Genomic DNA, 26909 nt, shown 5'->3' with positions numbered 1-26909 from the left:
CAAAAAGCTGAAAGAGCAGAGTCATGAATGCCCATCGAGCGCCCTAAATCTCTGCCCTGGCAGAGCACTCTGGGGATGTGACCCTCGGCAGCTGTCTGGCTTGGTATTGGCAAGGTGCCTAATATCCTAAGCAAGCAGCAGTTGTTCATCGTTTATTTTTATCTATTCACTTATGACTGGATCCTCAGCTCTCAGGTGTGGTATGACATCGATTTCTCCCAGCAAATCCCACAGCCCTGTGTCATCCTTGCTTCCCTACGTTTCAGCAATAACATTCCCTATACAAATCCCTCTTCTGCTGTCTTTTAAAGCACCTGAGCTGAGCACACAGCCACCACTCGTACTTGCTTTAATTAGGGTGACTTTCTTCAACTCAGCTGTGTTGAAATACAGTTCTGCTAGTCAAAGATATCCTACTCAGTGAAAATGCACTCTGTTTCCAAACTCCTATTGTGCAGTGTACATGTGGGAGCATGAATTTGGGGCTGGAAAAAAGATGGGGCTTCAAACCCACAAGTTCACCTGGGCACCTCCTTGTTCATTGTGATGAGATCATCACAACCAGAAAACATATTTAACAGCAGAACTCACACCTCTACAAAAATACTCCCTACAATCAGATCGGTGTAACTACAGTCCCAAGTCTCCTTGTTTCCACTGATACTCAACCAAAGATTAAAGTTCAGTGCAAACACAGCTACCAGGACAGCTCTGATATGCAAAATGACATTCAAATTCAGGTTTCTGGCAATGCCAGTGCTTAGTTCAAGATTTCTTGATGCTGGACTTCCTCAAGTGAAGGATCTACAGACTGTGATCACAAGGAGAAACAAACGATGCTCTTACAGAAGGCAAGTATTATCTGGGTAACACACAGATGCTCCTGTCCCTATCACAGCATTGGGGATCCTCATGATCCAAGTACCAAAGATTCAGCCTTTCTTACCAGGTTTAAAAGCCTATGAGAAGGCATGGCCTGTGCTCAGAGTGCAAGAAATTATCTGGAGGGTTACATTTTTGACTTGCAAACTGAGAAAATCTGATACGGAAACCCACCAGGACAAAGAAAATGAAAATCCCACAATTTTTACGATCACTGTGACTATGCACAGAGGATTCAGATAGCTGCAGCTAGCTGCTTTGTGCACCTATGACAGTAGGTATTATTTTAATGACAGTATGCAATCAAATGGTACCTTTTTCTTCCCTTTCCAAGATAGAAATTGATGTCCTTGATGCAGGACAACGTTGAATGTAGAAATAATTTTTTGGAACAGTTTAGTGTTGTGTCTGTAAGGAAAAACTGCACCTTGTTAAACACAAGTATGATTTATCCACTCACTGAAAGCAAAGGATGAAAATGATAATGACAAGCACACATTGCCAGATGCTAGACTGCATCATTCTGCATCATTCAGGAACAAAAGTCAAATAATTTCTTGTGGGCAGCTGGCTGACAAAGCCATACAAAGGCATTTAGGTTAACTTGAATCATCTGCATGGTCTACCCAACAGGAAAGGAAATGGATCCAACTGCTCCTCCAGACTGTCTGAAAGAAAAATAATGTGTGGCTCTACCAGGCTGAAATGGCTTGAGCAGCACTGCTTTAGCTGGGATCATCTGTCCACATAGGTAACAACACTGTTGTGGGTCTTCTTTGGCTTCAGGCTTTTTCAATCGCATGTCAAAATCTGCTCTGTCCTTGCTATGTGCATTTTAGCAGGGTGGAAATTCACTAGGGATGGGAAGATTTCCCTCACTGCCCAGCAGACATGCCAGAAGCGCAGTTTTGCTGACAAAGAAGACCAAATCAGTTAGCGAATTTCATCGGACGAACTAGTGAATCAGCTGAATGCTTCAAAAATGTCCATAAAAAAATCAGTATTTTTAAATTAATTTTTTTTCACATTTTGTGTCAAAAGAGCAGTTTGTATGAAAGCTGACTTTGACTGTTTTTGTATGATGTAATCTTTTCATTAGAGTAGAAAAAAAAATAAATAGTTTAGAAAAGGCACATCTGAGTCGTAACAAAATGTTTCATTGCTTCTGACCCAGTAGTCCCAAAATGCAGTTTTTCTTGGGCTTTTTCTTGTTTGTTTCTAGAAGAAAGAAACAATAACAAAACCATGTACTGCTGTATTTTTGGTCAACCTTAACCTTCCTGCTTTCTCCCGATTTTGCCAACCATGCAGCTCCCTTCCCGCAGGGCTAGGGCATGGCGCTATACTCCTGCTCACTCTGCCTCCTGAAGCACCCAACTTATCTTACTGTGCACAGCCACCATAAATCAAGTCCTTCAAATTCTCACTCTTCATATACTTGACTTCAGGCCACCTTGCAGAGGCAAGTGACAGCCAGAGAGAGAATGGACCATTCCCTGAAGGTACTGCGGTCACTGAGCTATCAGGGAGCCCAGTTGAACCCAGACACCAACAATACAGTTAGAGATGAATCCTCTCCTAAGTGTCCATTGAAAAAACCCCACCACATATGCTGTCTTACCATAAGCACAGTAAATAACTCATCTCCTTAATGTGAATGTTACTGAAATAGCTTCTCTGCACTGATTTCAGTTTGTAAATTCTGGCTGGTTCTGTACATCACTTAGCATTAACTTAGTTATTCCACTTTACTCCCAGGGAAAGAAAATACATTCAAACTAGGGTTGTAGGAGTCAAAGCTGTAGTCTTCTTTGTGACTTTCCTTACCAGTATTCAGTAGTGTCCTTTTCTGTGTTACAGGCAGACTTTTCAAGTATTTAAAGAATCCTGGTCTTCCATGTATTCACTTATAATTTATTCCAATGATGAATGCAATTATGAAAAGTGAAATCACACATATTTGCTGGAGGACAACAGGTATTTTCAGCATTTTTTCTGGTTCCCTCCAACAAAACATTCAGATTTATTGAGCTGTGTTCTTATAACAGCCAACAGGATTCAGTTAATAAACTTCAATAAACCTCCCTATTAAATTTCTCTCAAATAGGTTTGTTGTCACTTGCAGCATCTAATCCATTCATTGAGAAGCTATTAATACTGACTGCAATGAAATGGAGTTTCAGCAAATGAGGTTGTTAAGCTCTGGGCCATCCTCTGCCAAATGAAACATCCCATGCTTTTATGCAGAGATAGGGGAGGGAAAGTATTTCTTTGCCCTGTTTTTCTTTCCTTTCTTCTGCAATTATTTCAGATGACTGAAATCTCTGCTGTATTATAATCTGCAGGCCATGTTCAAAACACACAGCTAGTCTACATAAATTTATAATTATTTGCCCACTTGCTGATTCCTTCTCAACTGCCTGGAGCAGAAATGTTGTCTTCCAGGATGGGACACTTCTCTTTACCACTACTACCCCTTCCAAGAGTTTATGTCTCATTGTACCTTGACTATACAAACATGCATTATCCCTAATTGTTCCTTCTTATTATTCTTATTATTCTTATTATTTCTCACTAGACCTGAGCTCTTTCCCAAGATATGCAGAGAGCCCTGCCTGTGATAGAAATTGGACCATACTTATAGGAATCTATATAAGCAGCCATGCTTTCTTCCTTCCTCCTTCACAGTCATCATATTGCTCTGCAGCAATACTCTGCTGGATCTAATATTCCCCAAAGCCTGCTCTGATTTCAGAAATTGCCCTGCCCTTACTTTTCCTCTTTAAATCTGATCCACCTAATGACTGAACTTCCAATTATATGGCTGTCAATCCTAAAATCAAAGCCAGTTCATAATATCTCCCAAAGGAGGAATGTCACGTCGCTCATTGAAATCACTGCAACAAATCTCAGCTAACTCAGTTCCAGGCAGCAGAGAGGCAAAATAAACCAGAGATAATCGACAGTGGGATTCATTTTTGCGTGTAGGCAGAAATAGGAGCTAAATTCCCTGAGTTTTGATCCCCGACACAGAAAATCATAATTTTCCTGGCATTGAAAAAAAAAAAAAAGAAGGAAAAAGAAAAAAAAAATAGCAGAGGCAATGTGCTAGTCCAAAAGGATGCTGAGTTTCCCTCACAAACAGAAAATATTCCTCTGCTGTTATCTACCTGGAATTTCTCTCTACTTCATATGTGATTATCAGGATGGGTCATTTTGAGACCAGATACTGACATTTAGCCAAACCAACAATTGCTTAATAAGATTGCAGAGATTTATGGCTTGCAAACAGTAATCCCTCCCAGCTGATTTGGTGCAACTGCATGTGGACCACTCCCTCCAAATACACACTCTATCGGGGTGATGGGCCTCAGGCAGAAGTATTCATGGGGTCAGGGGAGGATGTGTGTAGTCTGTAAGGGTTACAAGAGGGAACAGAAGAAGCAGAAGGGCACGGGGGATGAAATCAAAGAGCTTCATCAGGAAAATGCCAGTGGTGGTGAGATGGGGAGGTAAAGGAACAGCCTCCTACACAGGGTAAAATGGAAATTTCAAAGTCCAGATATAAATCGACCATGGTTTTTCTTTCACAGGCTCTCCTCAGTGTTGTGAGCATTGCTACAAGCATCCATGCTAAGAGCGTTCTACTCTTAACTTCCCCAGTTAAGAGTAGAAGCCGCAGTACTCAAGAAACTGTGGTTGGGTAAGATTCTAGAAATCAGCCCACAGACTCTATCTGGATTAGCAGAGAGATGCCACCAGGGACTAATCCTGCTTCTCACTCCTTGATCACCACCAGACAGCCAGGGGACATTTATGCACCTCCAAAAACCATTACCTCCTTCTCAAGTGGCAGCCTGGACCAAAAAGGAATAGAAACTGAATTTCTAGTTGTACTCCAAAGGTGAGAGGAGAGTGGCATTGCTGTTGCCATTTGTGGCTAAACCAGAGGCCTCCAGGCTCCAGGACTGATGAATCCCTTGAAACAAAGAATACATTTCCTAGGACTGAGGGCTTTGCCTGAGAAGGGAGATGCTCAAGGGCAAGGATCGCTGCATCTCTCAGGTTCATATAGCATCTTGCCCCTGCTGACTCAGCAAAGGACAGTGTTAAGCACCGACACCTCTCAGCACTCTGCAAAAAGGATAGGTTCTGGAAAAAAGTGCTATGTCTTAGATTTAAAGCAATGATGATGAAGAAATGAGCCTTGCATATCAGCAGATAATGGTCTCTGAATGGTCACAGAGGCTCCTACGTGGGCCATCCTGGGCTCAACTTTGAGAAATCCTCTGCATTTACCTCCAGAAGACCCTGAGTATCAGTGAAAATGGAGCACAAAGCATTTAAAGCATCTCCAAGGGGAGCTCAGATTTAAACAGATGCAACTCTTGCTCCACTTCACATCTCCAGTCACGCATTGACGGTACTCACAAGAGAAAAGTGTCTGCAAGAGACACTGTCTAATTATTTTTGAACCGTTTAGTGCTCAGAACAAAAAAAAAAAGCAAAGTACCTTTATACCCAGGAATATTTCAGTGAGTTCTCTCTAGGCATCTGCAGATGCATTTATGAACAAGGAAAGCAACTGCATGCACCTTGGACATCCTGAGATGCTGTTGCACTGAACCTGCCTACCCCAGTACCACAACAGGAACAAGCATAAAAGAAAAAAGTGATCTGGCAAACTTGAAAGCATGTTTAAAAATTGCAATGGTCATTGCTAACTCTGCCTGCCAACTTCCATGTTCGTATAGCCTCAACCTGCTAACTTAAAATGAAAAAAATCCCCATACAATAAAACCATCTCTCTGGAGGACAAGACATGAAAACTGACTGACTTCACAGGAGAAACTGGAGTACTGTTTGCTGGCAACTGTAAAAAGAAAACAAATGGGAAAAAAAAACAGAGAAACTATTTATTCTCTAATATCTTTAAGCCACAAGAGCCACAGGTGCTACTCAGAGCAGGCAAGAAGCATTTAGACAGACTGTGATAGATCAGTTGATGGCGCCCTCTGAATACGCTATGAAGATAAGCAGAGGCGTTTTCAACTCTCCTAGAGCTTGGCTGCTTGCTACTTGTTTTATATGCAACATAAATTCAGTAGAAATCTGACTGTCACGCTGGTCACATCAATCCATGAAGGACCAAACAAGCATCTTGAGAAAGACTGACGCATGACAACAGTAGTGCTTCCATGGTCCAAATTTCCATCCGCTCTCTGCTTTATCTACGCACCAGCAGCAGAGGATCAGAGTTGCAAATGGGCAGCAATCGCTCTTTGAAGTGTACTGATGATGGGGTTTGAGATCCCTGTGGGAATCCTGACTTGATTTTGTTTTTTTTCCATTTTGCTCTTTCCTTTTCTTTCGTTTTCTCTCTTCCTCTGCTTGTCTCTCCTTTCAATCACACCAAACTCTCCCCTGTTTTCACTGCTGTATTGCCAAGTTACATGCAGACCATGACACCCACCACCCCTGCAGACAGATAAACTGAAGCCCCTTTATCTCGCAACACTGAGACACATCCGGCAGCCCCCATGTCTCAGTAGAAAGGGAAGATTTGGGGAGAACAATCCAAACTCGACCCACTGCAGTGCCCCAGCTAATCTGCAGCTCCCATCTTCGGGAGTGACAGCCTCCTACCAAAATAAGAACTTCACCTTCTATTGCATTTTCTAAATAACTGCTTCCTAAAAATGCAGGATAATACAGCCACCTGAAGATAATTTAAAACTTCACCCACCCTCCCTGCAACACATACAGTCATCCCTGCTGAGTTAACAGTGCAGATAGAATTTCAGCCTGGAAATCACAGTTTAATTATATTTTTGGGTGGGTGGGAGGAATTTGATGAGAGATTTCATTTAGGAAACAATCAGGTCTCAGTTGGGTTAGAAATCAGGATATTAATGTTCTTCATTTTAATTTTCCTCTCTGACTCAGATTCCCACTGTTTGAATTTGAGCTCAATTTGTTCTCTTCATTATGAAGAAATCCACATGAATTTGACATTAAACTGATTATCTCTGAAAACAGTAGCAATAATTTCCCTTTTTCCTGTGTACATTTCAGATTAAGTCTTTGTAGTTGATATAAGAACGCAGGGGAGAAATAAGAAAGCAAAGGGAAATAAAGTATTTATTCTGGAGCTCTACTTAGATGCTGAGAAATGCAATGACAGTTATGCATTTGGGAAGAAAAAGCAAGGGGCAGGGACAAACAATACCCTCATTTCTATTTCCTATTTCAGCCCATTTGCATGGAAACAAACAGGGGGTGAATACGGATTTCCTAGCCAGGGATAACATCTGGTGTGCCAGTACTGGGGATCTCAGGGCTTTGTAATGACTGTTTGATGGGGATTGTTGGCAAGGGCGTGCCCCCTCATGAACAGACCCTTAGGGCCACAAGGATGAATTCATATTTAAGACTCACCATCCTGCAGTAAGATCTGCCAGAGGTCCTGGGCTCCAATCCTGCACCAGTTGTCAGGGTCCTGATAACCCTGATAGGCCTTAGTGGCCCCGATGAGATCCACTGGGGACCCACATCCCCTGCTCAGCCCCGGGCACCAAGTCTTTGTGTCTGTCTCCTGACTGGACCTTGGACATGAGTAGTAGCCCAGTTTTCAGCCCTTTCTCTGCCTACATTGCCTGCTGCTCTGCAGTGGACTCTGGATGTGGTTGATCCCCTTACCTTGTCCAGGGTTGTGGATGGACCCTGCTACCAGCACCAAGCTCTGCCTGCTGGCTTAAGCCCCTGTGGGACAATGCTTATTGTCAGTGAGGGCATGGCTTATGCTTGACTCCCCCTCAGCTCCCAGCTCTTCTTCTTCACGAAACAGCTCTGCTCTTACAGCTCCCTGATGCTTACTGTCCTTCAGACAAGTGGAGCAGCAATGTAGACCACCAAGAAGACTTCCACGGATGAGGGTAGTGGGCACAGTGTGGAGTTCTTTAGGGGTCAGGGGGCCTATATATGCCTATAGTCAAAAGACAAGAGGTGCATACACTCCTGTTTGTACAGCAAGATTGTTATTGGAATAGACTATTAAACTTGCTGTCTAGTTTGTAAGACAAGACTTAGAGAAGTACAGCACTTGACCCAACACAACAGACTTCTGGAGTAGTTTCTGCTTTCAAAGAAATCTGGTGGCTTTACCCCTAGCCCATTTATTTCCCCAAAAAGGGAAAAACTATTAAGATACAGTAAGTGTTTGCCACAAATGAAAATATAGTTTCCCTTATGTGCCAGCTTGAATGGATATACTCCATCAGTGCGTTTTCCGATAACAAAGCACTGCCTCATATCAGTGACAAACTCTTCTATGTCTCTGTTGTTCTTGAGCTTCACCAAAACAAGAAATACTCCTTTCTTTTACAAATAACTTCAATTTTTCCTCAAAAAAAAAAAAATTAAAAATCACCCCCTCCTCCAACTTGAAAATCTGAAGGGTAACGAAGTACCATGTAGTTCATGATGATTTTTTTTTTTTCTCTCACAGTTGTCTCGTATTCAGAGAGATAGTATTACTGTACTACCTCTCACCTAAGACATGGACAAAAATAGGCTGGAGTTGCATTGCTGTGCTGTGGCATGACTGCTTATTTGCAAGGCTGTCTGAGCTATCCAAGTGCTTTTTGACAGTAATGCTCCGAAGATGCAAACAGACTTGTCTCTCGTGCTTATGAGGTAGCCACTTGGATATACCCAAAGCTTGGGCCCGTGCTGCACCATCAGAGCCCAGCAGTGTTTTCTGGTTTTGTTTAGTGAGGGGGGGCTGTGGTGGCAGCTTCTGTAGGAAACTGCTAGAAGTCGCTCCCCTTTGTTCAGTGGACTCGGCCAGGCTGAGGGCGGACCCACTGCTGGCCAAGGCCGAGCCGATTGGTAGCAGAATGTTCCGTGATAACGCCTCTGCGATAATGTATTTAAGAAGGGGAAAACAGAAAAAAAAAAAAAGAAGAAGAGATGATGTGAAGAAGTTGGAGTGGGGGCAGAGAGGGGTAGACGTGAGCCTCGTGGGCCTTGCAGGCCTCACCCTCTGGCCCCTCCCACCAAGCGGCCGACTGGGCCCAACTCAGCCCAGCCTGGCCTGGCTGCAAGAAGTGGAGAGGAGATGAGATGTGAAGAGAACCTGAGAGGCGTCTGCCTGAGCCAGTTGTGAAGAATTTCTTGTGAGAGGAACAGCTGCAGACGCCAAGGTCAGTGAAGAAGGAGGGGGAGGAGTAACGCAGCTCCTGGCCAAGTTTCTTCTGCAGCCTGTGGTGATGACCATGGTGGAGCAGGTTGTCCCCCTGCAGCCCATGGAGGTCCACAGAGGAACAGAGATCCACCTGCAGCCCGTGGAGGACCCCATGCCAGGGCAGGAAGATGCCTGAAGGAGGCTGTGGAGGGCCCGCGCTGGGGCAGCCGTTCTGGAGGGACTGCACCCGTGGAAGAGATGACCCACGCCGGAGCAGTTTTACGAAGGACTGCAGCCTGTGGGAGGGACCCCACGCTGGAGCAGGGGAGAAATGTGAGGAGTTCTTCCCCCAACAACAAAGCAGTGGCATAAAACAACGTATGATGAACTGACTGTAACCCTTATTCCCTCTTCCTCCCTGTGTCGCTCGGGGAGGGGGGAGGGGAAGGTGGGGGTGGTAGAGATAATGTTAACCCCGAGAAAAGGGAGGCATGGGGGGAGGTTATCTTGTTCTCTTTCTCATTATCCAGCTTTGTTTTTAGTAATAAATGAATAGTTTTCCCCAAATCAAGTCTGTTTTACCCGTAATAGTAACTTTAAGGGTCTCTCCCTGTCCTTATCTGAAACCTCGAGCTTTTTTTCCCTTCTATTATCTCTGCCCATTCCCTCAGAGGGTGGGGGGAGTGAGAGAGAGACTGTCTAGTCTGGTCCCGATAGGGGCTAAACTACGACAAGTGCTCACGCTGTGATTGCAGTGGTCCCCTGCAATCCACTCCTCTTGCTATCAGCACTGTGCTGAGAAACATCCCAATTTCTCTTGCTGGCTCCATTTGTGAGTACAGCACAGGTCCATGATCAGATTACCAAAGCACAAATACAGCAGAATTGGGATAATAGTAATGCTGTTAATTTTTAGTCTCTGTCCCTTTCTAAAAACTGTCTTTGGCCCAAATACCAAAAAATCCACTGTTCCAACCAAGCAGTCATCTGCTCCACTTTCTCCCCATGAACCTAACACAAAGGCAAATTCTGTTGCTTTCCCTTCATACCTTCTACTCCTCAGCCTTCAAAGTAGTAAGTTTTAGTCCGTCCTACATGCATCCCTTTTTGTCCAGTTTTTCAGCAGTGCATCCAAGTGCCTATACCAAGATCACTTACACCAAACACCCTAATTGGCAAAGGGAGACTTCTTTTTTCTACTCATGAGGTAATCAGCTTGGTTCAGCTTTTACACCTCTGCAAGTTTTCAGCAGTGGGAAAAGAAATGTAGAGCACAGGGTGGGTGTGAAATAGAAGGCAGAAATATCCAGGCAGACCCATAGCGAGAAAAATTGGGCAAGGCTGCGGAGTGGGAGTGCAAGGACCTGGATCCTGAAACAGAGTCCATGACGGAATGGCCTGGCATGCTGTTCATTTGACCATAGAAGAGGAAATCCAGGGCTGTTTTTTGTTTCCTTCCTCCTGATTTCAGTGGTATAACAACCCTAAATCCACACCATTACTAAGCCACAACAAGCAGCAAGGGGAAATGAAGCCTGAAACATTTTGGACTAATTTGTAATTAGATGTTACCTTCAGGAAATATCTGAAATGGTTGTGCATGTCTTAGGAGTCAAGAGTGAGTATAGTTTTCATTACAGAACACATTACGTCAGGCAAGTTTGGGGTTATGTCTGAAATTCCTGGTATGAGAAATGGTAATAAAAAAAATAACATTATGGCCAATTAGTCTGAGGAGGAGAGTAGTAGATAAAAGAGGACCTGGAGCTGAAAAAAGCCATAGGCAGTGTGGTATCTGCTAAATTAGAGAAAGATATAGTTACATGTCTAAAGGAAGGATGCAGTAACACAGACACCATATTCCAGACTGATGCCCAGGAGCTTGATGGAGGAGGAGAGGGGATGGGATGGTATAGAGAGTTGCTGGTCATCATACAGGAATATGGATAGCTAGAGCAGTCTTGCCCAGGATGTTTTCAAGCATCAGGGGACTATGAGTACTATTATTGTGATCAGTGAAAAAAAGGCTTAAATGAGAAAGTATCCCATTTGGAGGATGTCTCACTGCTTTCTGCTACTATGACAGAAACATGAAAACTCAGCGCTGGCCCAGGACATGCAGAAGTGGAGTTGTGCCAGGACCAGGAGGATGGGGCGATTCTGGGGAGACAGGATCGTTTTCTCCCTGTTTTAGAAAGAGGGCTGCTGCTTGAGGGCTCTAGGAAAAACACCAGTGGACAAAGAATGTTTAATTTGCGATAATACAGATATTTTCACACAAAAGATGTCTAGGTTGGGAGGGCTGGAGAGGGACTCCTGAATAGGTATGTGAGCCTGTTGTATCAACCTTAGGCAGAGAAAGCTACTAACTATACAATTCAAGGCTCGCACTTAATACCTCTGAGCTTTTATTGCATGCTTGTAAATAAAACATTAATGAAACAACTCCTTTAAAGCTTGATATATATTAAAATATTAAGAGGAAGACAAGAACTGTGAAAACTGCATTGCCCCACTGGTCTGTTCAGGCTGCAGCTCTCTCTGGAGAGACGGAAGAAACAACTTACGCTCTATGCAAAGCCCTAAGACCACGAACATTTCTTTTCAGCTGGAATAAACTGGATAAAGTGTGAAATATCTGGGCTCTATGCAGCTGGGCTTACTGTTTATGTCAGGTGTATTTTCGTGGCAGAACTGACCACTTGATGCTTTGGAGATGCTAACTCCCAAATAAATGTTTTAGTTTCCATTTTGCAGATACTTCTATCTACCAGAAAAGAAAAAAAACAACAAATATTGTGCCCACCTGTGTGAAAAAGAGGGAGGATGCCCCTGTACAATAGCACAACTTACTCAAGTCACTTACGTGTCCTACCTAAAAGACTTCCCTTCCTAGACAGTTATCAGGCTGTTTCTGTAGTCAGCTGAGAGGTTGAGGTCCTTCAGGTGATTCATCTCATCTGATGTTACACAAGGAAGATAGCTGGATGAAATCCGCTTTGAAGATGCATCCCCTAGCTGTTAATTTCCCAGATGACCATTAAGTAACTGGCACATCTAGTAACAGGCTCTCGCCACACTGGGATGACAACTGCCTTTCTTCTGCCGATGAGCCCAGAAGATCCTGTTTGCTAAAGCATTTCACTTTGTAGCCTTTGCTGCATCAGAAGACAAGTCAACTTCTGCGCTAACTAAAGGAGTGAACATTTCATGCATAACATATTTTGGTTTTCTGCCGAGACGGAGCAATGGATGGCTGAGGGAACAGCCATCTTGCTGTAACCTTTGTATGACAAACGATTCCCCTCTAAATTAGCTCTGGAGAAGCCTGGCTGTAGCTCTCCAGCCTTTGATGCAAAGACAGAGAGAGAAGCAAGGGTAACGCATGTGGATAAATCAGGCATTTGCAGTAACAGCACCTTATAGCTGTCTTTATCAATGAATCTTCAGTGTAAAGTGAATATATCCTGGCATAAAAACCATCAGAGTGGGTTGAGGGAGAAAAGTGTATCTCCATGTTAACTACACTGTCTTTCCCTTTGCACTGATTTGGGCAATATCTATAATGTTCACAGAACTGAATATGCAATTCTAGAACCTCTAGTTCCCCAGCCCTCAGTAGTCAATATGACTAACAGCACAGTCAAAATCCTTCAAGTCTATCCTCAGGCAAAACTCACCCTAAATTCAGTGGGAATTCTGGGTGAATAAAGACTGAGAAAGAACCAAAGTCCCAACTCAGTTCTCAGTTGAGCTTTGCAGTCCAGCCATCAGGACATGAAATGCTCTTGATTTTTACCATCATCAGAGAACTACTGGGCCCAGTAATCCCAATTTTATCCCCTCTTAATTCCAGCGTCAACTGGGCAGATATACAAAAAAGAATTTGGCATCTGGTTGCTCAAGGCTAAGCCATGAAGTAATTGTACTGAAGGAGAAAGAAACCAATCTCTGAGTCTCTTATTCTGGTGTTCCCTAACCATTATTTTCCTGCAACTCCTTGAAAAAAGACTTTTTTTTTGAAAAAGCTGCTCAGATTTCCTCTTGTGCCGGGCACCACATCTTGTCTGGCATATACGTTTCTGATAGTCTTTCCTCCACAGATATCTATAAAGTTCACATCAGTCAGCTCTTCAAACTAGCTATATTAACATCAATACAGACAATTTTGTTCCAAGTACAATTTTTTCTTACATCTATGCTCTGCTGTCCATTTTCACTTCTGCAAAGATGACAGTATTGCTACATACCCAGGACAGCCAGGACTCTTGCAATGCTTAACACAGGCTGTACTGTGCTGTAACAGCCCATTTGCACTGTCAGCAATGAGATCTGGCACCTCAGCAGCTTCTGGTACCAGCAGTTTGCTGAGAGAAAGGGGAGATTTCTTTTCAACTTCATTTAATTTCTCTTTTTTGCTTTTCTTAACTCTCTTCCAGAAATTACAATTCTTGAAAATACATGTGTAAAAACAAAGAAAGAAAAGCAAAAAAAGGCAACAACCACCACAAAACCTCCTCTCAGTTATCATTGTAACATTTCTTATATGGGTCCAGTGCCTTTCAAGGTGAAGAGGAGGTGGGAGTGGGGGAAAGGGGCAACACATGTCAGACTACTCCTTAAAGCCATCACAAGAGTTAGAGATATGAAAAATAGTTTATAATTACCTCTGTTGAGTGAAGCTGAACTGTTTATATCTCCAGTAATAAAGGAAGACTCGGACTGCTTTCGAACTGTGTCATTCCACATCCTACGAATCCGGCTCTGAAGAGGGATTGAACCACAGCAGGTAATGAATTTTTAGCAGCAGCAGATAGGTTTCTTTCTGCCCCACTAAAGATCTCTATTGCCATGTCTAGCTCAGGATGAGACTTGCTTCTAGCCCGCTGTAAGCAAGCAGTTGCTGTTTTGGTATAATCTGCCTTGTGCATGCCAGGCCCTGCCTGCCTAACTTCATAACACAACTGCCTCTCTCAAAAAAGTGCATAATTGGATTGCTTACATCTTAATTTAATCTTAATTTTAAAAAGTAACAGAAATCGCATACGACAGAAACTCAGACCCATGTGAGCTACAGATTTACCAATATAGCACCAAATAACGGAAAAATAACTTACACACAGAAGCACACATGCTTCCCATACTGTCTCAGATAGCTTGTGTCTTATTTTTTGTGAAGTGTAACAGAAGATTTGATCTGTGTCTTGCTGTCCCTGAATGAAGTTTTCTACAGCTACTGTCCATCTTAGGGAACATCAGGGGGAAAAAAATCCCCCACAAATGAATGACTTCTGTTCCCCTACTGAAAAATCTATGATGGTTTCGCCATCTGTGGTATAGCTTCTGCTGCTGAGGAAATAGTATTCTGAATAAACTGGCCTTCTGATTTGTTTCTCAAATATGCTGTGGAGTATCTGCCTTTGTGGCTTTCATGCCACTGTCTCGCTCCTCCCCAACTAGACCTTGCAAAAGATCAAAAAGTCAGCCAATATGCATCTTGCAAGTGGTTCAACCACAATCCCTGTGTGAAGATGACTGAGGAATCCGGGTGCGCACGGGAAACTATATCTCATCTGATCTCTCAGAGTATGACGGATGTGTCCCACGGCTGCATGAAAGTGGTGCTAGGCAGTCTAGGGAATCAGGAAGGCTGGTTCCCACTGTGACAGACTATGTTTTTCCTAATGGCTAAAAATCTAGTCATTCCAATAAGTGGGATCTTAGCCATGTGTGATCTTCCAGGGCTTACTCATGTGGTCACAGCTGAAAAGTGCCTCCACATATGTAGTAACAGAATCTGTGACACGAGGCCTATGCACTTTTAAAGCAATTAATTTTCACCTGGACATTTAATATATTGTATTTCTCTGACATGATCCATTGCGGATTAATTATTCTGTTTCTTAAGTGCTTTTCAGAGAACAGAAGGATCTTAGGAGTTTTCCTCCTCATGGACTTCTCAATTCAAAAGTTAGGTAGGACTCAGATGCTTTCAACAACTCAGACTGATCTCCATCCACTCTCTATCACCCGTGTGAGGTTTCTCCTGCTTACAACAGGTCTCAGGCACTTCCATACTCCTGAGTACAAGCTTCTGCAGGCAAAATAATCTTCCTTGGTACCTCAAACCTTGCCTGCCACGAGGAGACTGCTGCCGAAAGACTCAGTTCACCCTCAAAAGGGCTTGTTTTCTTGTGCTGAGACTGCCAAGAGGGAGGGCCCATTAAAGTCAACTCTTCTTAGAGAGGAGGGCACCTATCCAGTAGTTAAGTTATGTAAAACCAAAGGCTTTCAAACCAGCCACTTAAATGTTGCTGGATATAGTGAGTTTTTATATTATCGATTACTGTGGGATCTGATGGCCTATTGGAGAGAGGCTCCATGTTCTATTGCTCTTATTTGCCCTGCATAACATCCAGATCTACGTAAATGCCAAAATGGAGCTCTTGGATGACATCTTGGAAACAACTGAAAATAAATAATAATTTGCTGCAAGACATAAATCGCAAATTAGGTTTTCCTGGGAGGTTATAAACGGTTACTCACTGCATGTCTTCCATAATTTAATAGTGGAACTGTCATGTATAATTACTTCCATAAGTAATACTGAATAAATTTGTGTTTGGTTTCTGCTGATTAAGAAGTAAGCATCTTCATGTTATATGAACTATTTGTCCCTAAATCTGCACCTGTATGCACAAGTTAGCTTCAAAATTACTAAACACACAAACTACAGAAAACCTGAATTTTCAGGTGACCAATGTGTTAGCAAATCCAGTGACTTAATAAGATAATCTGACCCCAATGGATTCTCCTAAGAGGTCTATAAACTAAGACATATTGAGTGAGGCAAGGAATTGATCAAACCACTGAACACCAGAAAGCAAGCCTTTTCACTGTGAAGGCTATTGCAAGACTCTTGTAGTCTTTTTTTTTTTAGCAAGAAAAATACTTGGTTGTTATAGCATCATTACTGTATATGACAATAGCACAGAAAACAACCTTCAGCTCTTGATTAAGGGATGTACTGGGATGTAGCAGAGCTGACAAAATGCTCCTGTCTCCGGAGTTCCATGGAGAGTGGGCAGCACAGCTCAAGTAATGACCACTCATCTGCCTCTGGAAGGCAAATTTGGACTTTTTATTCTCATTACAATTACTTAGAAGGTTCTCAGAGAGGCACTAATTGCTGTCACATCCCAAGGGAAGCCACTGTGTTGAATTCAGGCCCAGGAAGGAGGGAAATCTCTGCATGTGCACTGGGGAGAGCCCTAAGGCAGCTCATTTGGTGCCGAGAGGAGCTTCCCACATAGAGAGGAGCATAGCGACAAAGGGTATTGGCATGGTGATGCAAAGCATTTCAGAGGGAACAAGAAGTGCGGGTTACCTGTGAGCCTGTGGAATATCTTCCAGGTGTCCGTGACCCCGAGGTTTTTCCTGAGCCAATAGAGCTCTCTGTACTTTTCCCACTACAGCAATGTGTGCGCAGGCATTTTCCATACTCTTTACGTACCTAGCCAGGGAAAGAGCAATGGTGGTTAGTGGGCAGGTTCTCCTCCAACCCACTGCCTTCCAATTTTCAACATGGTCCCTGATTTTTCATCACTGGTTCATTAAAACAATAGCTGTTGCAGTATGCAGGGAAGAAGCCTATCACACCTTCCAGCTGAATGATCTTGATACGAGAGCTCACTGTTTACGACGGCATAAGGGACTGCTTTTATGCAGCAAAACTGCTCGTTGACACCAGTCAGTTGTAGCTTCCTCAAAGGAGCATGGGAGAAACTACAGATAGATACACTATGACTCAAAGTTAATATACTGATAGATTTGATATAAACTAGTGTATTGGCTCATCAAGGTACTAAAAGTTATTGCTTCTGGCAGGAGACTAAGAAGAAAAATTCCAAAATAAACATATAAGGCCTATTGATGATTTTTTATTATTATTATTTCTTGCAGTCAAACTGAAACTTGAGGAAACTGTAGAGCCAGCAGCCCTAGAGATTATATTCCCAGTGCACAGGAGTGGCTGGAGCCTGCTTTCCCACAGCACCATGCAAGTCGGTCATGTTTTAAATGGGCATCCCAGTCAAATTGGGCCAACTCCTTGCCTAGAGCAATGCTGTGCTACCTCTTTTGCTTCAGGGGAACTATGCTGACTTGTGTCAGGGCAGGATCTAAGCTTTGACTGTTTCAGGTGTGACTTTTTATGGGCAGCAATACCCAGAAACCAGATGGAACTAGACTGAAAATGAGCAGACTGTACGGAAAAGCCAAAAGCAGGTCATGTTGCCCATTGACAAAAAAAAAAGCCCAAAAAAACCCCTGCATGTCCAAAACACCAGTTGAGGTTCGTTGGAGCAGACAGTTAGCAGTGAAATTTTGCCAGTGTCAATGAACATTTCAAAACTCTGTGAAAAGGCCAGGCTGGATGAGGCTCTGAGCAACCTGACCTAGTCAGGGATGTCCCTGCTCCTTGCAGGGGGGTTGGACTAGATGACCTTTGAAGGTCCCTTCCAACCCTAACCATTCTATGATTCTATAAAAAACTGTTGAAATAGCAAATTACAGCTTTTTCATTACGCTCTTCCTTAAGTGCTTGAGACAAACACAATACCATGAGTGCCCAACATGCTCAAGTGCCTAATCAATCCTTTGCTGAGAGAAAATAATTCAATTGCTTTAATTAGCCACCCACTGCTTGCCTCTCTGCAGCTTTTTGCTGATTTTCTAGTCCATGATATATAGGAGAGTAAAGGACTTTTTTTTTTTTTTTCCTCCTCTCAAATAATTCTTCCCTCATGTCTTGGGTCAGAGAGATACACCCACCCCACAGCAAGGTACCAGCCACATTCTCTTCCCTCTATGCAGCCATAAATCAGGAGCAATACCACAGCCATCAGTGATGGTTTAAGGGAGTAGACTGGCTTGAGATAGAAAAGAGAATGGTTCTCCCATGCTGAGCGAGCACTCTGATAGCCAAGGAGGCTGTGGTGCCATGCTGGGATGACCCTTTGCATCAGAGGTGAGAGGATGGACCAGTGAGAATAGTGCAGAAATTTAAACTCCTCGTCAAAGAGGCATCTGCAGATTTAATTAGTGACAGTGATACTGCGTACATTCTTATTATCAACTTGCCCGGAAATTTTCTTTCTGCAAGTTCTGGGATCATCAGCAGGCACTTGCATCTAGATAAAGCTTTTAAGTGTTTTAGAATGCACAAATATGTGATGAAATGACAAGGACAAGACTCTGAACCTCAAAAGTCTTCCTTTGGTTTCAAGAATGACATCTTCACACAGCTCTACAGATCATTCCAGAGGCATTGCTTGTGGACCTCACTTGCCGTGATGAATTTTGCTTGTTTTCAAAAGTGAGATCTCTCTTCCCCTTACAGGAGAATGTGGATAACACAGGAGCAAGCGCAGAGCTCGTGAATGGAGAACAGACCTCAACATGACCCTGACTTTACCCAGTAAGCCATTTCACAAAACGCCACTGGTTACAATGAGAAACCGGGATCCAGATGTATCCATGTATAACTCTTCCCTATGTTTATATTGGATTAAGAAACTGCCCTTTGAAACCAAGATAAATATAAAAGATTATCAGCAGAAATGCACATAAGTGGAGAGCTCTGTACTACTGAATTCCAATGGAGAATAAAATGGTTCTTAAAAATATTTATTACTGATTGTCAGAGGCTTCAAGTTCAACCTACATATACACACAGAGATATTTATTTTTATTTTTTTTCCCCCAGAGTTTACCTAAGTTACTCCACTGTTATCTTGCAAATGTTAATTGAGGTATACTTCAAGTTCCATCAAGAAGCACTTAACATGCTTGCTTTGAAGATTTCCAAAAGCCCACATTAGAACCAAGCAATGCAGAGCGTTATGAACTGTTGCAGAGCACAGGTCCTTCAGTTCTTAAAAAAGCAGGGGAAGCAGCCCCCGTTACATACCATCAACCCATATATACTGCTATAGAAAGGGGTGATTTCTTGCAGGTGCTGCAAACGAGGACGTAAAGCTCCATTTTGCTGCGAGCACTCAGCCATGTGAAGACCCTCCAGATGCTCATGGAGTTACTCCTGTCTTATGCTTGCATACAGGAAAGGAGAATCTGGCCGATAGCAGGCAAAGTCCTTTTACAGGTTCACTACCAAAAAACCCTGCAAACTGTTAGCTGCCTTTTTGCTTGCCTCTGAGGATGTGCTAGTCGCCAGCACCCCAGCTGCTGAAATGCCACTGCCACATACCTTCATTATCATCTCATTCCCCTGCATCTTGCCAGTTTCCAGTCTAAATACCCCCCTTATTAGGTGCACAGGGATAAATCTGCATGAGATGAATTCAGAGCACACAGATGATGCTACACTGTTGTTGTCAGGCAACAAAACACCCCGTTACCACCTCTTGCTGCTGGGAACCATCTGTCTTACCTTTTTCTGGAGGACACAATGGAAAATGAATATAAACATTCCCTGTAGAGAATTGAAAATGGTGAAGAGATACGCCATGATGACTGTGCTTTCATTAATATACATGAGTCCGAATGCCCAGGTTAGTCCTAATAGGCAGAGTAGGGCTATTGCACCTATAACCCAGGACCTGTTATGAGAAACAAACAAAAAAAAAACAACAAAGAGATTGCTTTTTCATCTACAAAAGAAGGCACATGAATACAAGCAGGAAGACTTTGCCCATTGCTTTAGTAAAAAGAAAATAGTGTATCAAAATGAGTTGTAGGGACTTTTGTCTTCAAGCTGGATGCAGTGTACAAATCTTCAAGCTTGAGAAAACATACAGAAATGGAAATGTTATGCACATAGAAATTTATCATAATTAATGCATATTTGTAACCACGATGTTTCTTTTCTTTTTTTAAATGTAAAAGCAGCGTGTATGTAAATGACATGTAGATGCTATTTCTGCAAATGGCAGGAAAACAAAATAAATCAACCAAAACATCAACTGTAAATATACCTTTTAAAGTGTCCACTGGTTTCACTGGGCTAGAAGTGGCAGCTGGATTAGCTTCTTTAAGCTTAATACCAAGACACATGTATTGCTGCATTTCAGCTAGTCTCCCATATGCCTGTAACCCAAATAAATAACTACAAGCAGGTGGGCAAGCCCTCACTGCTTGTGAGATCAGCTCCGCACATGGACACTCTCTGCGATGCTGCTTCACACTTCTTCCACCTTGTGATGAGGGGAAATATACGTATAGGCACTCACACACCACATTTGCTAAACTGCCACACTTCTGCTTGGAGAAAAGGAGGGGCAATCTTTCTTCATACGAGCTGCAAATCTAAGATTATTGGTTGCTCCACCCGAGGAGGGAAGCAGGAGGAGGGGTGCAGTCACTGCTTGGCCTCAAAACGTTCAAGAAAACATGAGTAGCCTGCAGTTTCTGCTTGCTTTCCCCCAGCAACTTTCTGCTTGGACGGATAGAGCTGGGGACATGGGATGGCTGCTGCATGTTATTTTTTTTCAGTGCACTTTCAGGAAAGCTGGAACGTCTGCTGGGCTGGCAAGAGAAGTATTCCATGTTACCCTGCTAAATAACATGTAGTCATCTGCTAAGTTAACTTCTCAGAGACTGATCTTCTAACACCAGAACATGAGATGAAGTGTGACAAGCAGGATAGAAACTGGGTCCTGTTCCTAGCCATCTCCCTAGTTTCCACATGCTAAATTACCTACAACTTTAAAGGAATTGCTGCCACACAACGTCTAGCTAGGAAGCACAGTGGGAAGCGTATATGAAGCAGCATCATGAGCATCTCTTTGCGCTTTCCCTCAGGGTTGTGTTTTTTCTTGTCTTCATCTGGTATCATTAGGTGTAACATCATAAAAATGAGTGTAATGATACCCAGTCTTTGCACTCCTTCCTCACTGTTTAACCCTTTGGTTCCCCAAAGCAGACATGCTTGCAGCCAGCCAATATCGTTGCTTCCCTGTCCACCCCAAAGCAGCCTGGGGTGCTACAGAAAGGCTCACAGGGAGCCTATGTTTCTAAGCCACTTCAGCCTTTTAGAAACTTGTCCACGTTTTGGGGATATTTGGGCTTCCATCTGCTAAGCAGAGCATGGAGAAAGGGAGAAAGATGAAACAGCAGCAGCTAAGGGAAAAAATAAGTCCTGCAGAGGTCAGGCAGGCAATCTCTACTATGGAAACTCCATGGCAGCTGCAGTCTTGAATCCTTTTCCTTTTAGCAGGAAACAAACAGAAGCACACTGATGATGTATTCATGTTTTCTGTAGGTTTTTTTTTTCCTTTTAGAATGAAAGTACAGAATTAAGTCTTCTACGGAAGTTTATAAAGTATGTATTATTTAACCACACGACGAGAAGAGCTCCCTAAGGTAACTACTTCTTAAGGCAGTTTTAAAAAATCACTATTATGTATCTAGCAGACCAGAACAGCTCCTCTGAAGCATTTCCAGTCAATCCTGCTAATAAATATTTAGCACAATGCAAATTGAAAATGTACTCTTAAAATCCTTCAGAAAGGTAGCCACTAGATAAAGCTTACAGCTTCAGCTGCTTGGCATATTTTTCTCTCTGAGATTCCACCACCAGTGAGAGCACATTATCATCTTAATTGCATGCCAATTTAAAAAATACAAATGATTTTTTTTTTCCTTAAAAAGGAACAAAAATGAAGTGGAAAACACTTTGTTTTTCCTCCTGCTTCTCTTCTCCTCCACAATTAAAAGCTTTCTGTATTTACAGAGTCTTTTAAAAATGATTGCCAGGATATCAGAAAACTATTCTGCTCCAAACCACAGCCAGTTCTTTAACCTGATTAAAGAGCCGTTGGCTGGAGAGGTGTGCAGGTGTGAAGCAGTTATTTAGTGGAAATATGCTGTCTTCAGTGATGGAAAGGAATCTGTGGGTGAGAAGACCCTCAGTAATGCAAACTACACTCATTACAGTGTTGTACTTCAGAAAACAAGACCTGGAGATAAAGAGCGCATGGAGGTTACTTTGAATAGCTCCACCCCATATTCACAGAAAAAAAAAAAAAAGAACCAAGCAATGAAAGAGAACATAGGAATGATGCTGCAAGAATGAACACAAAGGACTCTTCACCAGAAGAACAAACTGAAAGTCTACTGCAAAGGTGATTTGCTTCTATTTTGTGCTACTGTGCATTACTTTTTGGTTGCAGAAGAAAAAGCACAGATGCCCTAAGACATGTAATTTATAGGCATTTTTGGCTTTCTTCACAGTTTTTTTTTTGTGTGGCTTGTGATTTTTGCTTTGCTTTTTGTACAGATTTGCTGTTGCTTTTTAATGTTTTTTTCTTTTCTGTCATGCAATTTTATAGCAATAAAGAAACAAAACCATCCATGTTTTGGTGGAACTGAAAATCAGAGATTTACAATTAGTGACAATTAGGTACTCCAGTGAGTAAGGAGACAGTCTCCAATGCACCAAACATAGATTTGCTTGCACTGCTCCTATTAACTAGAACAGAAACAATGGGGATTACCACCCATGCACCTTTCTGAAAATTTACTTCTGTACTTATATTACCATAAAGCACTCTCAGTCACAGAGCACAGTGGACCAGAGGGTTGCTATTGGTATAACAAGTCTGTACTATGTAGGATTAACTTGGGCATGTTCACCTTAAATTCAAGTAATGTCCAGTCAAATAATATAAAGCCAATATGGTGATAATTGCTTGGCAATACATATGCAGCACATTTACTCTGCACGTTAGCTGTATGCCTGACCATTTTCCTGCACAGTTTGCTCTTCTGCCTCAAATGTGAATGACAGAAGCTTTAATGATTTTTCAATATTGATCTGACAGCTGGTTCACGAGACCACACTGATAAATGAAATTTATCAGCCATTCAGGTCATTCTTACTTGATGAAGGGTCTGTTATCCTCATAGCTAAAGAATGCATAGACATAAAGACAAGAACACCAAAATTAGAAATATAACAACATAGAGAAGATAGCTTACTACTAGTCCCCCTCCCTTGTCCCACCAGCCATCATCAAAACCAAAGGCAGACCGGTATCAGGTGCACCTGGTACACACCAGCCAGCCTGGGTTGTTGCCCCAGGGAACTGAAACATGACCAAGAATGATGGCTTCATGTACAGAAGTGAGCTATAAGCTGCAGCTACCCCTCCTGGCTCTCATGCAGTTGTCAATTGACTTTGAAATCTCTTTTAAAAATCGTGAGCATTTCTGGAGAAGATGAGTGTTGAAACTTCAGCATAGCCACCACAGGCTTTCAGGTATTCAGGTGGTAAAACTTCACCGTGCCTCCAGCACTCTTTGTCTGCAGTGCTGTAGTGTATTACAGGAACTTCTTTATTGCCATTCACTTTTTCATAAGTGTGACTCACAAATTGTCAACTTACGAGTCAGATTGTAGCATTATCTTATTTCTGACATAATGGCATTAGGATCTTCTAAAGCCCTGAGTGATAGAAAGCATTGACCTATTTATTCGCATTTCACAGGGAAGGACAAAGAAAGAACTCTGCCAAGCAAGACTGCAAAGCAGCCTGCTGCAGTGAAGCCAAGATGGACTACTAAAAATGAGCTTTTGCCACTATGGGGACAAAAGATTAGTCACAGACATTTTCCTAGGAGAGTCTTCCTGACCTTCTGGCACCAGCTCTGTGTCTAACTGCCTGCATGGTGGGTGATGTACCACACGTGGAGAGGGCAGGCCAACTCTCAGGCCTCCTCTCCCTCCTGGCATAGAGCTTTTGAACATGTGGTCCCTTGCAGCGGCCACCACAAGTGCCAGAGATGGAGGCTGACTCAATATGTTCATCTCATTTCCCCTGCCTCATTGCCCCAATCAATCCTGCTGAGATCTCCTTCAGTCAATACTGGCAACCTGTCAAACTGTACCCTCTGCTAAAGAAACCGCTCCACATGGAGGTGACCTGCTTCAGCTCAAGTTAGAAAGAAGCTGTATTAAAGCAGAATGATGTTCAGCAGTAACTTCTGACTGAGAGGGATACTAAGTATGAGCAGGATTTAGTCCTCATAGGAGGAAGGTGATTTCACAGACTATATTGTGCAAACGTTCTGATCTTCTCCCCACCTTGTCTTTGGCACAGAGAGAAGAGGCAGTAATGTTGCCAGTCCCAGTTTTACCCTGGCATGTTCACCAAGGGTCTTTGAGAAAGGGAGGGAACAGTCATCCAATGGGCTGGATCGGGCCATGCTCATAATACTTCCCCTAACCCCACTCTGAGTAGTGAGATACAAGTAGAGGACACACCATGTTGGGGAAAAGGTAGCTGTCCCCACGTCACTGACAGGTAGCTGAGCTGTAGCTCTCCCTGCCTCTGTCCCTATCCCCCACCTAGCCATTAACAGCTCCCTGCAGCCCAGCAAGGTGGGCAGGAGCAGGACATGAATTTCTATTACTGTGTTCACAAGCATTCAGGTTTTATGGTAAAGATTTTATGGTAAAGATTTTACTGTTGAAATGTTGCTGGTGATAGCTTATAAAGAGAAAATTAGGGAATTTTTTTACTCTGTTGCTGCTATCAAGACCCTCACAAAGTTTTTCAGTGATTTGTAATAGCCTTTCTTCAAGGTAGCTGAAGGTTCCATTTCATCTTTGTACAGACAAAAGGCGAAATCTGTAAACTCAGATTGCCTTTTAGCTTGAGGCTAGCACTTCAAAGCAACTCAGGAGAAAACTGTCAAAAAGACCTGAGCATTTTGTACCCCATTTCCAACCCAGATAGGCCTAGGATCCACTGCCCAAAGAAAGAAGGTACCTAAAGAAGTGAGATTTTCAAAGACGCCTAACTCCCAAATACTTCAAATCTCTACACAGGGGGCCTGTAGTACTTAGTCTCTTATACCCCTCATGAAATAGCTCTTGGAAGAGCTAGAGATATGTGCACACATGCAGGGCTACGACCTTGCTGGCATCACGAAGATGTGGTGGGGCAACTCCTACGACTGGAGCATTGGGATGGAGGAGTGTAGGCTCTTTAGGAAGGACAGGCTGGGGAGATAAGGAGGGGGTGTCGCTCTCTATGTCAGCAACTGGCTGGAGTGCGTGGAGCTCCACCTGGGGATGGAGGAGGAGCTGACAGAGAGCTTATGGGTCAGGATTAAAGGAAGGGCAGGGACAGGGGACATTATGGTGGATCTGTCAGCCCTCCTGCCAGGAGGACAGAGTGAATGAGGCCCTCTACAGGCAGATAGGAGCAGCCAAGCAGTCGCAAGCCCTGGTCCTCATGGGGGACTTCAACCACCCTGACATCTGTTGGAGAGACAACACGGCAGGGCACAGGCAGTCCAGGAGGTTCCTGGAATGTCTGGACGACAGCTTCCTCCTACAGGTGATAGAGGAGCCAACGAGGAGGGGCGCTATGCTCGACCTGCTTCTCACCAACAAGGAAGGGCTGGTGGGGGATGTGAAACTAAAGGACAGCCTTGGCTGCAGTGACCATGAGATGGTAGAGTTCTAGATCCTCGGGGCAGCAAGGAAGCTACACAGGAAGCTTTCTGCCCTGGACTTGAGGAGGGCAGACTTTGGCCTCTTCAGGGATCTGATGGGCCAAGTGCCATGGGATGTGGCCCTGGAGGGAAGAGGGGCCCAGGAAAGTTAGTCCATATTCAAGGAGCACCTCCTCCAAGCTCAGCAGAGGTGGATCCCGATGAAGAGCAAGTCTGGCAAAAAGGCCAGGAGGCCTGTGTGGATGAGCACGGAGCTCCTGGACCAAAGTAAAGAACGGTGGAAGAGCAGACAGGTAATCTGGGAGGAATATAGAGAGGCTGTGTGAGAGTCCAGGGATCAGGTGAGACAGGCTAAGGCCCTGACAGAATTGAATCTGGCCAGGGACATCAAAAGAAACAAGAAAGGCTTCTATAGGTATGACGGGGACAAAAGGAGGTCCAGGGAGAATGTAGGCCCCGTCTGGAAGGCAAGGGGTGAACTGGTTACCCAGGACATGGAGAAGGCTGAGGTGCTCAATTACTTGTTTGCCTTTCTTCACCAGTAAGGGGTCTTGTCACGCCACCCAAGCTCTGGAAGGCACAAGCAGGGACTGGGAGAATGAAGAACTGCCCACTGTAGCAGAAAAGCAAGTTCGGGAACATCTGAGGAACTTAAAGGTGCACAAGTCCATGGGACCCAATGAGATGCATCTGTGGGTCCTGAGGAAACTGGCAGATGAAGTTGCCAAGCCGCTGGCCATTGTATTTGAGAAGTCATGGCAGTCTGGTCAGGTCCCCGATGACTGGAAGAGGGGTAACATAACCCCCATTTTTAAAAAGGGAAACAAGGAGGACCCAGGCAACTACAGGCTCGTCAACCTCACCTCTGTGCCTGGCAAGGTCATGGAGCAGATTCTCCTGGAATCCATGCTAAGGCACATGGAGAGGAAGGAGGTGATTGGTGACAGCCAACATGGCTTCACTAAGGGCTTATCGTGGCCTTCTATGATGCAATTACAGCATCGGTGGACAAGGGATGAGTAATGGATATCATCTACCTGGACTTATGCAAGGCATTTGACACTGTCCCGCATGACATCCTTCTCTCTAAACTAGAGAGACATGGGTTTGATGGATGGACCAATCAGTGGATAAGGAATTGGCTGGATGGTCACACTCAGAGAGTGGTAGTCAATGGCTCGATGTCCAAGTTGAGACTGGTGATGAGTGGCGTTCCTCAGGGGTCCGTTTTTGCAGGCTTCTCTTGCCGGCTTACCTACCCCGCACGCACTGAAGCCCCGCTCCGGGGAAAGCAGGGCATCACATGGATACCGTCAAGCCAAGCCTTCAATTTAATGCTGCGCAACACAGGGTTAAATAC

The 26909-nt window shown here is 43.6% G+C and overlaps 1 protein-coding gene across 1 annotated transcript in view; it reads right to left on the bottom strand.

Annotated features, from left to right (window-relative positions):
* The window catches only part of ADGRL3 (adhesion G protein-coupled receptor L3), a 553885-nt gene that overhangs the window by 12155 nt on the left and 514821 nt on the right, over positions 1-26909 (bottom strand). The window contains exons 20-22 of the mRNA XM_086746193.1: positions 19518-19686; positions 16455-16580; positions 13735-13831 (exon numbers count right to left, since the gene is read on the bottom strand). Of these exons, the coding sequence (XP_086602319.1) occupies positions 13735-13831; positions 16455-16580; positions 19518-19686 (392 nt within the window). The remainder of the gene's footprint in view (positions 1-13734; positions 13832-16454; positions 16581-19517; positions 19687-26909) is intronic.

This window comes from Chlamydotis macqueenii, chromosome 4 (assembly GCF_036417535.1).
Source record: "Chlamydotis macqueenii isolate bChlMac1 chromosome 4, bChlMac1.mat, whole genome shotgun sequence".
Taxonomy (NCBI): domain Eukaryota; kingdom Metazoa; phylum Chordata; class Aves; order Otidiformes; family Otididae; genus Chlamydotis; species Chlamydotis macqueenii.
This window is presented reverse-complemented; position numbering and strand designations above follow the sequence as displayed.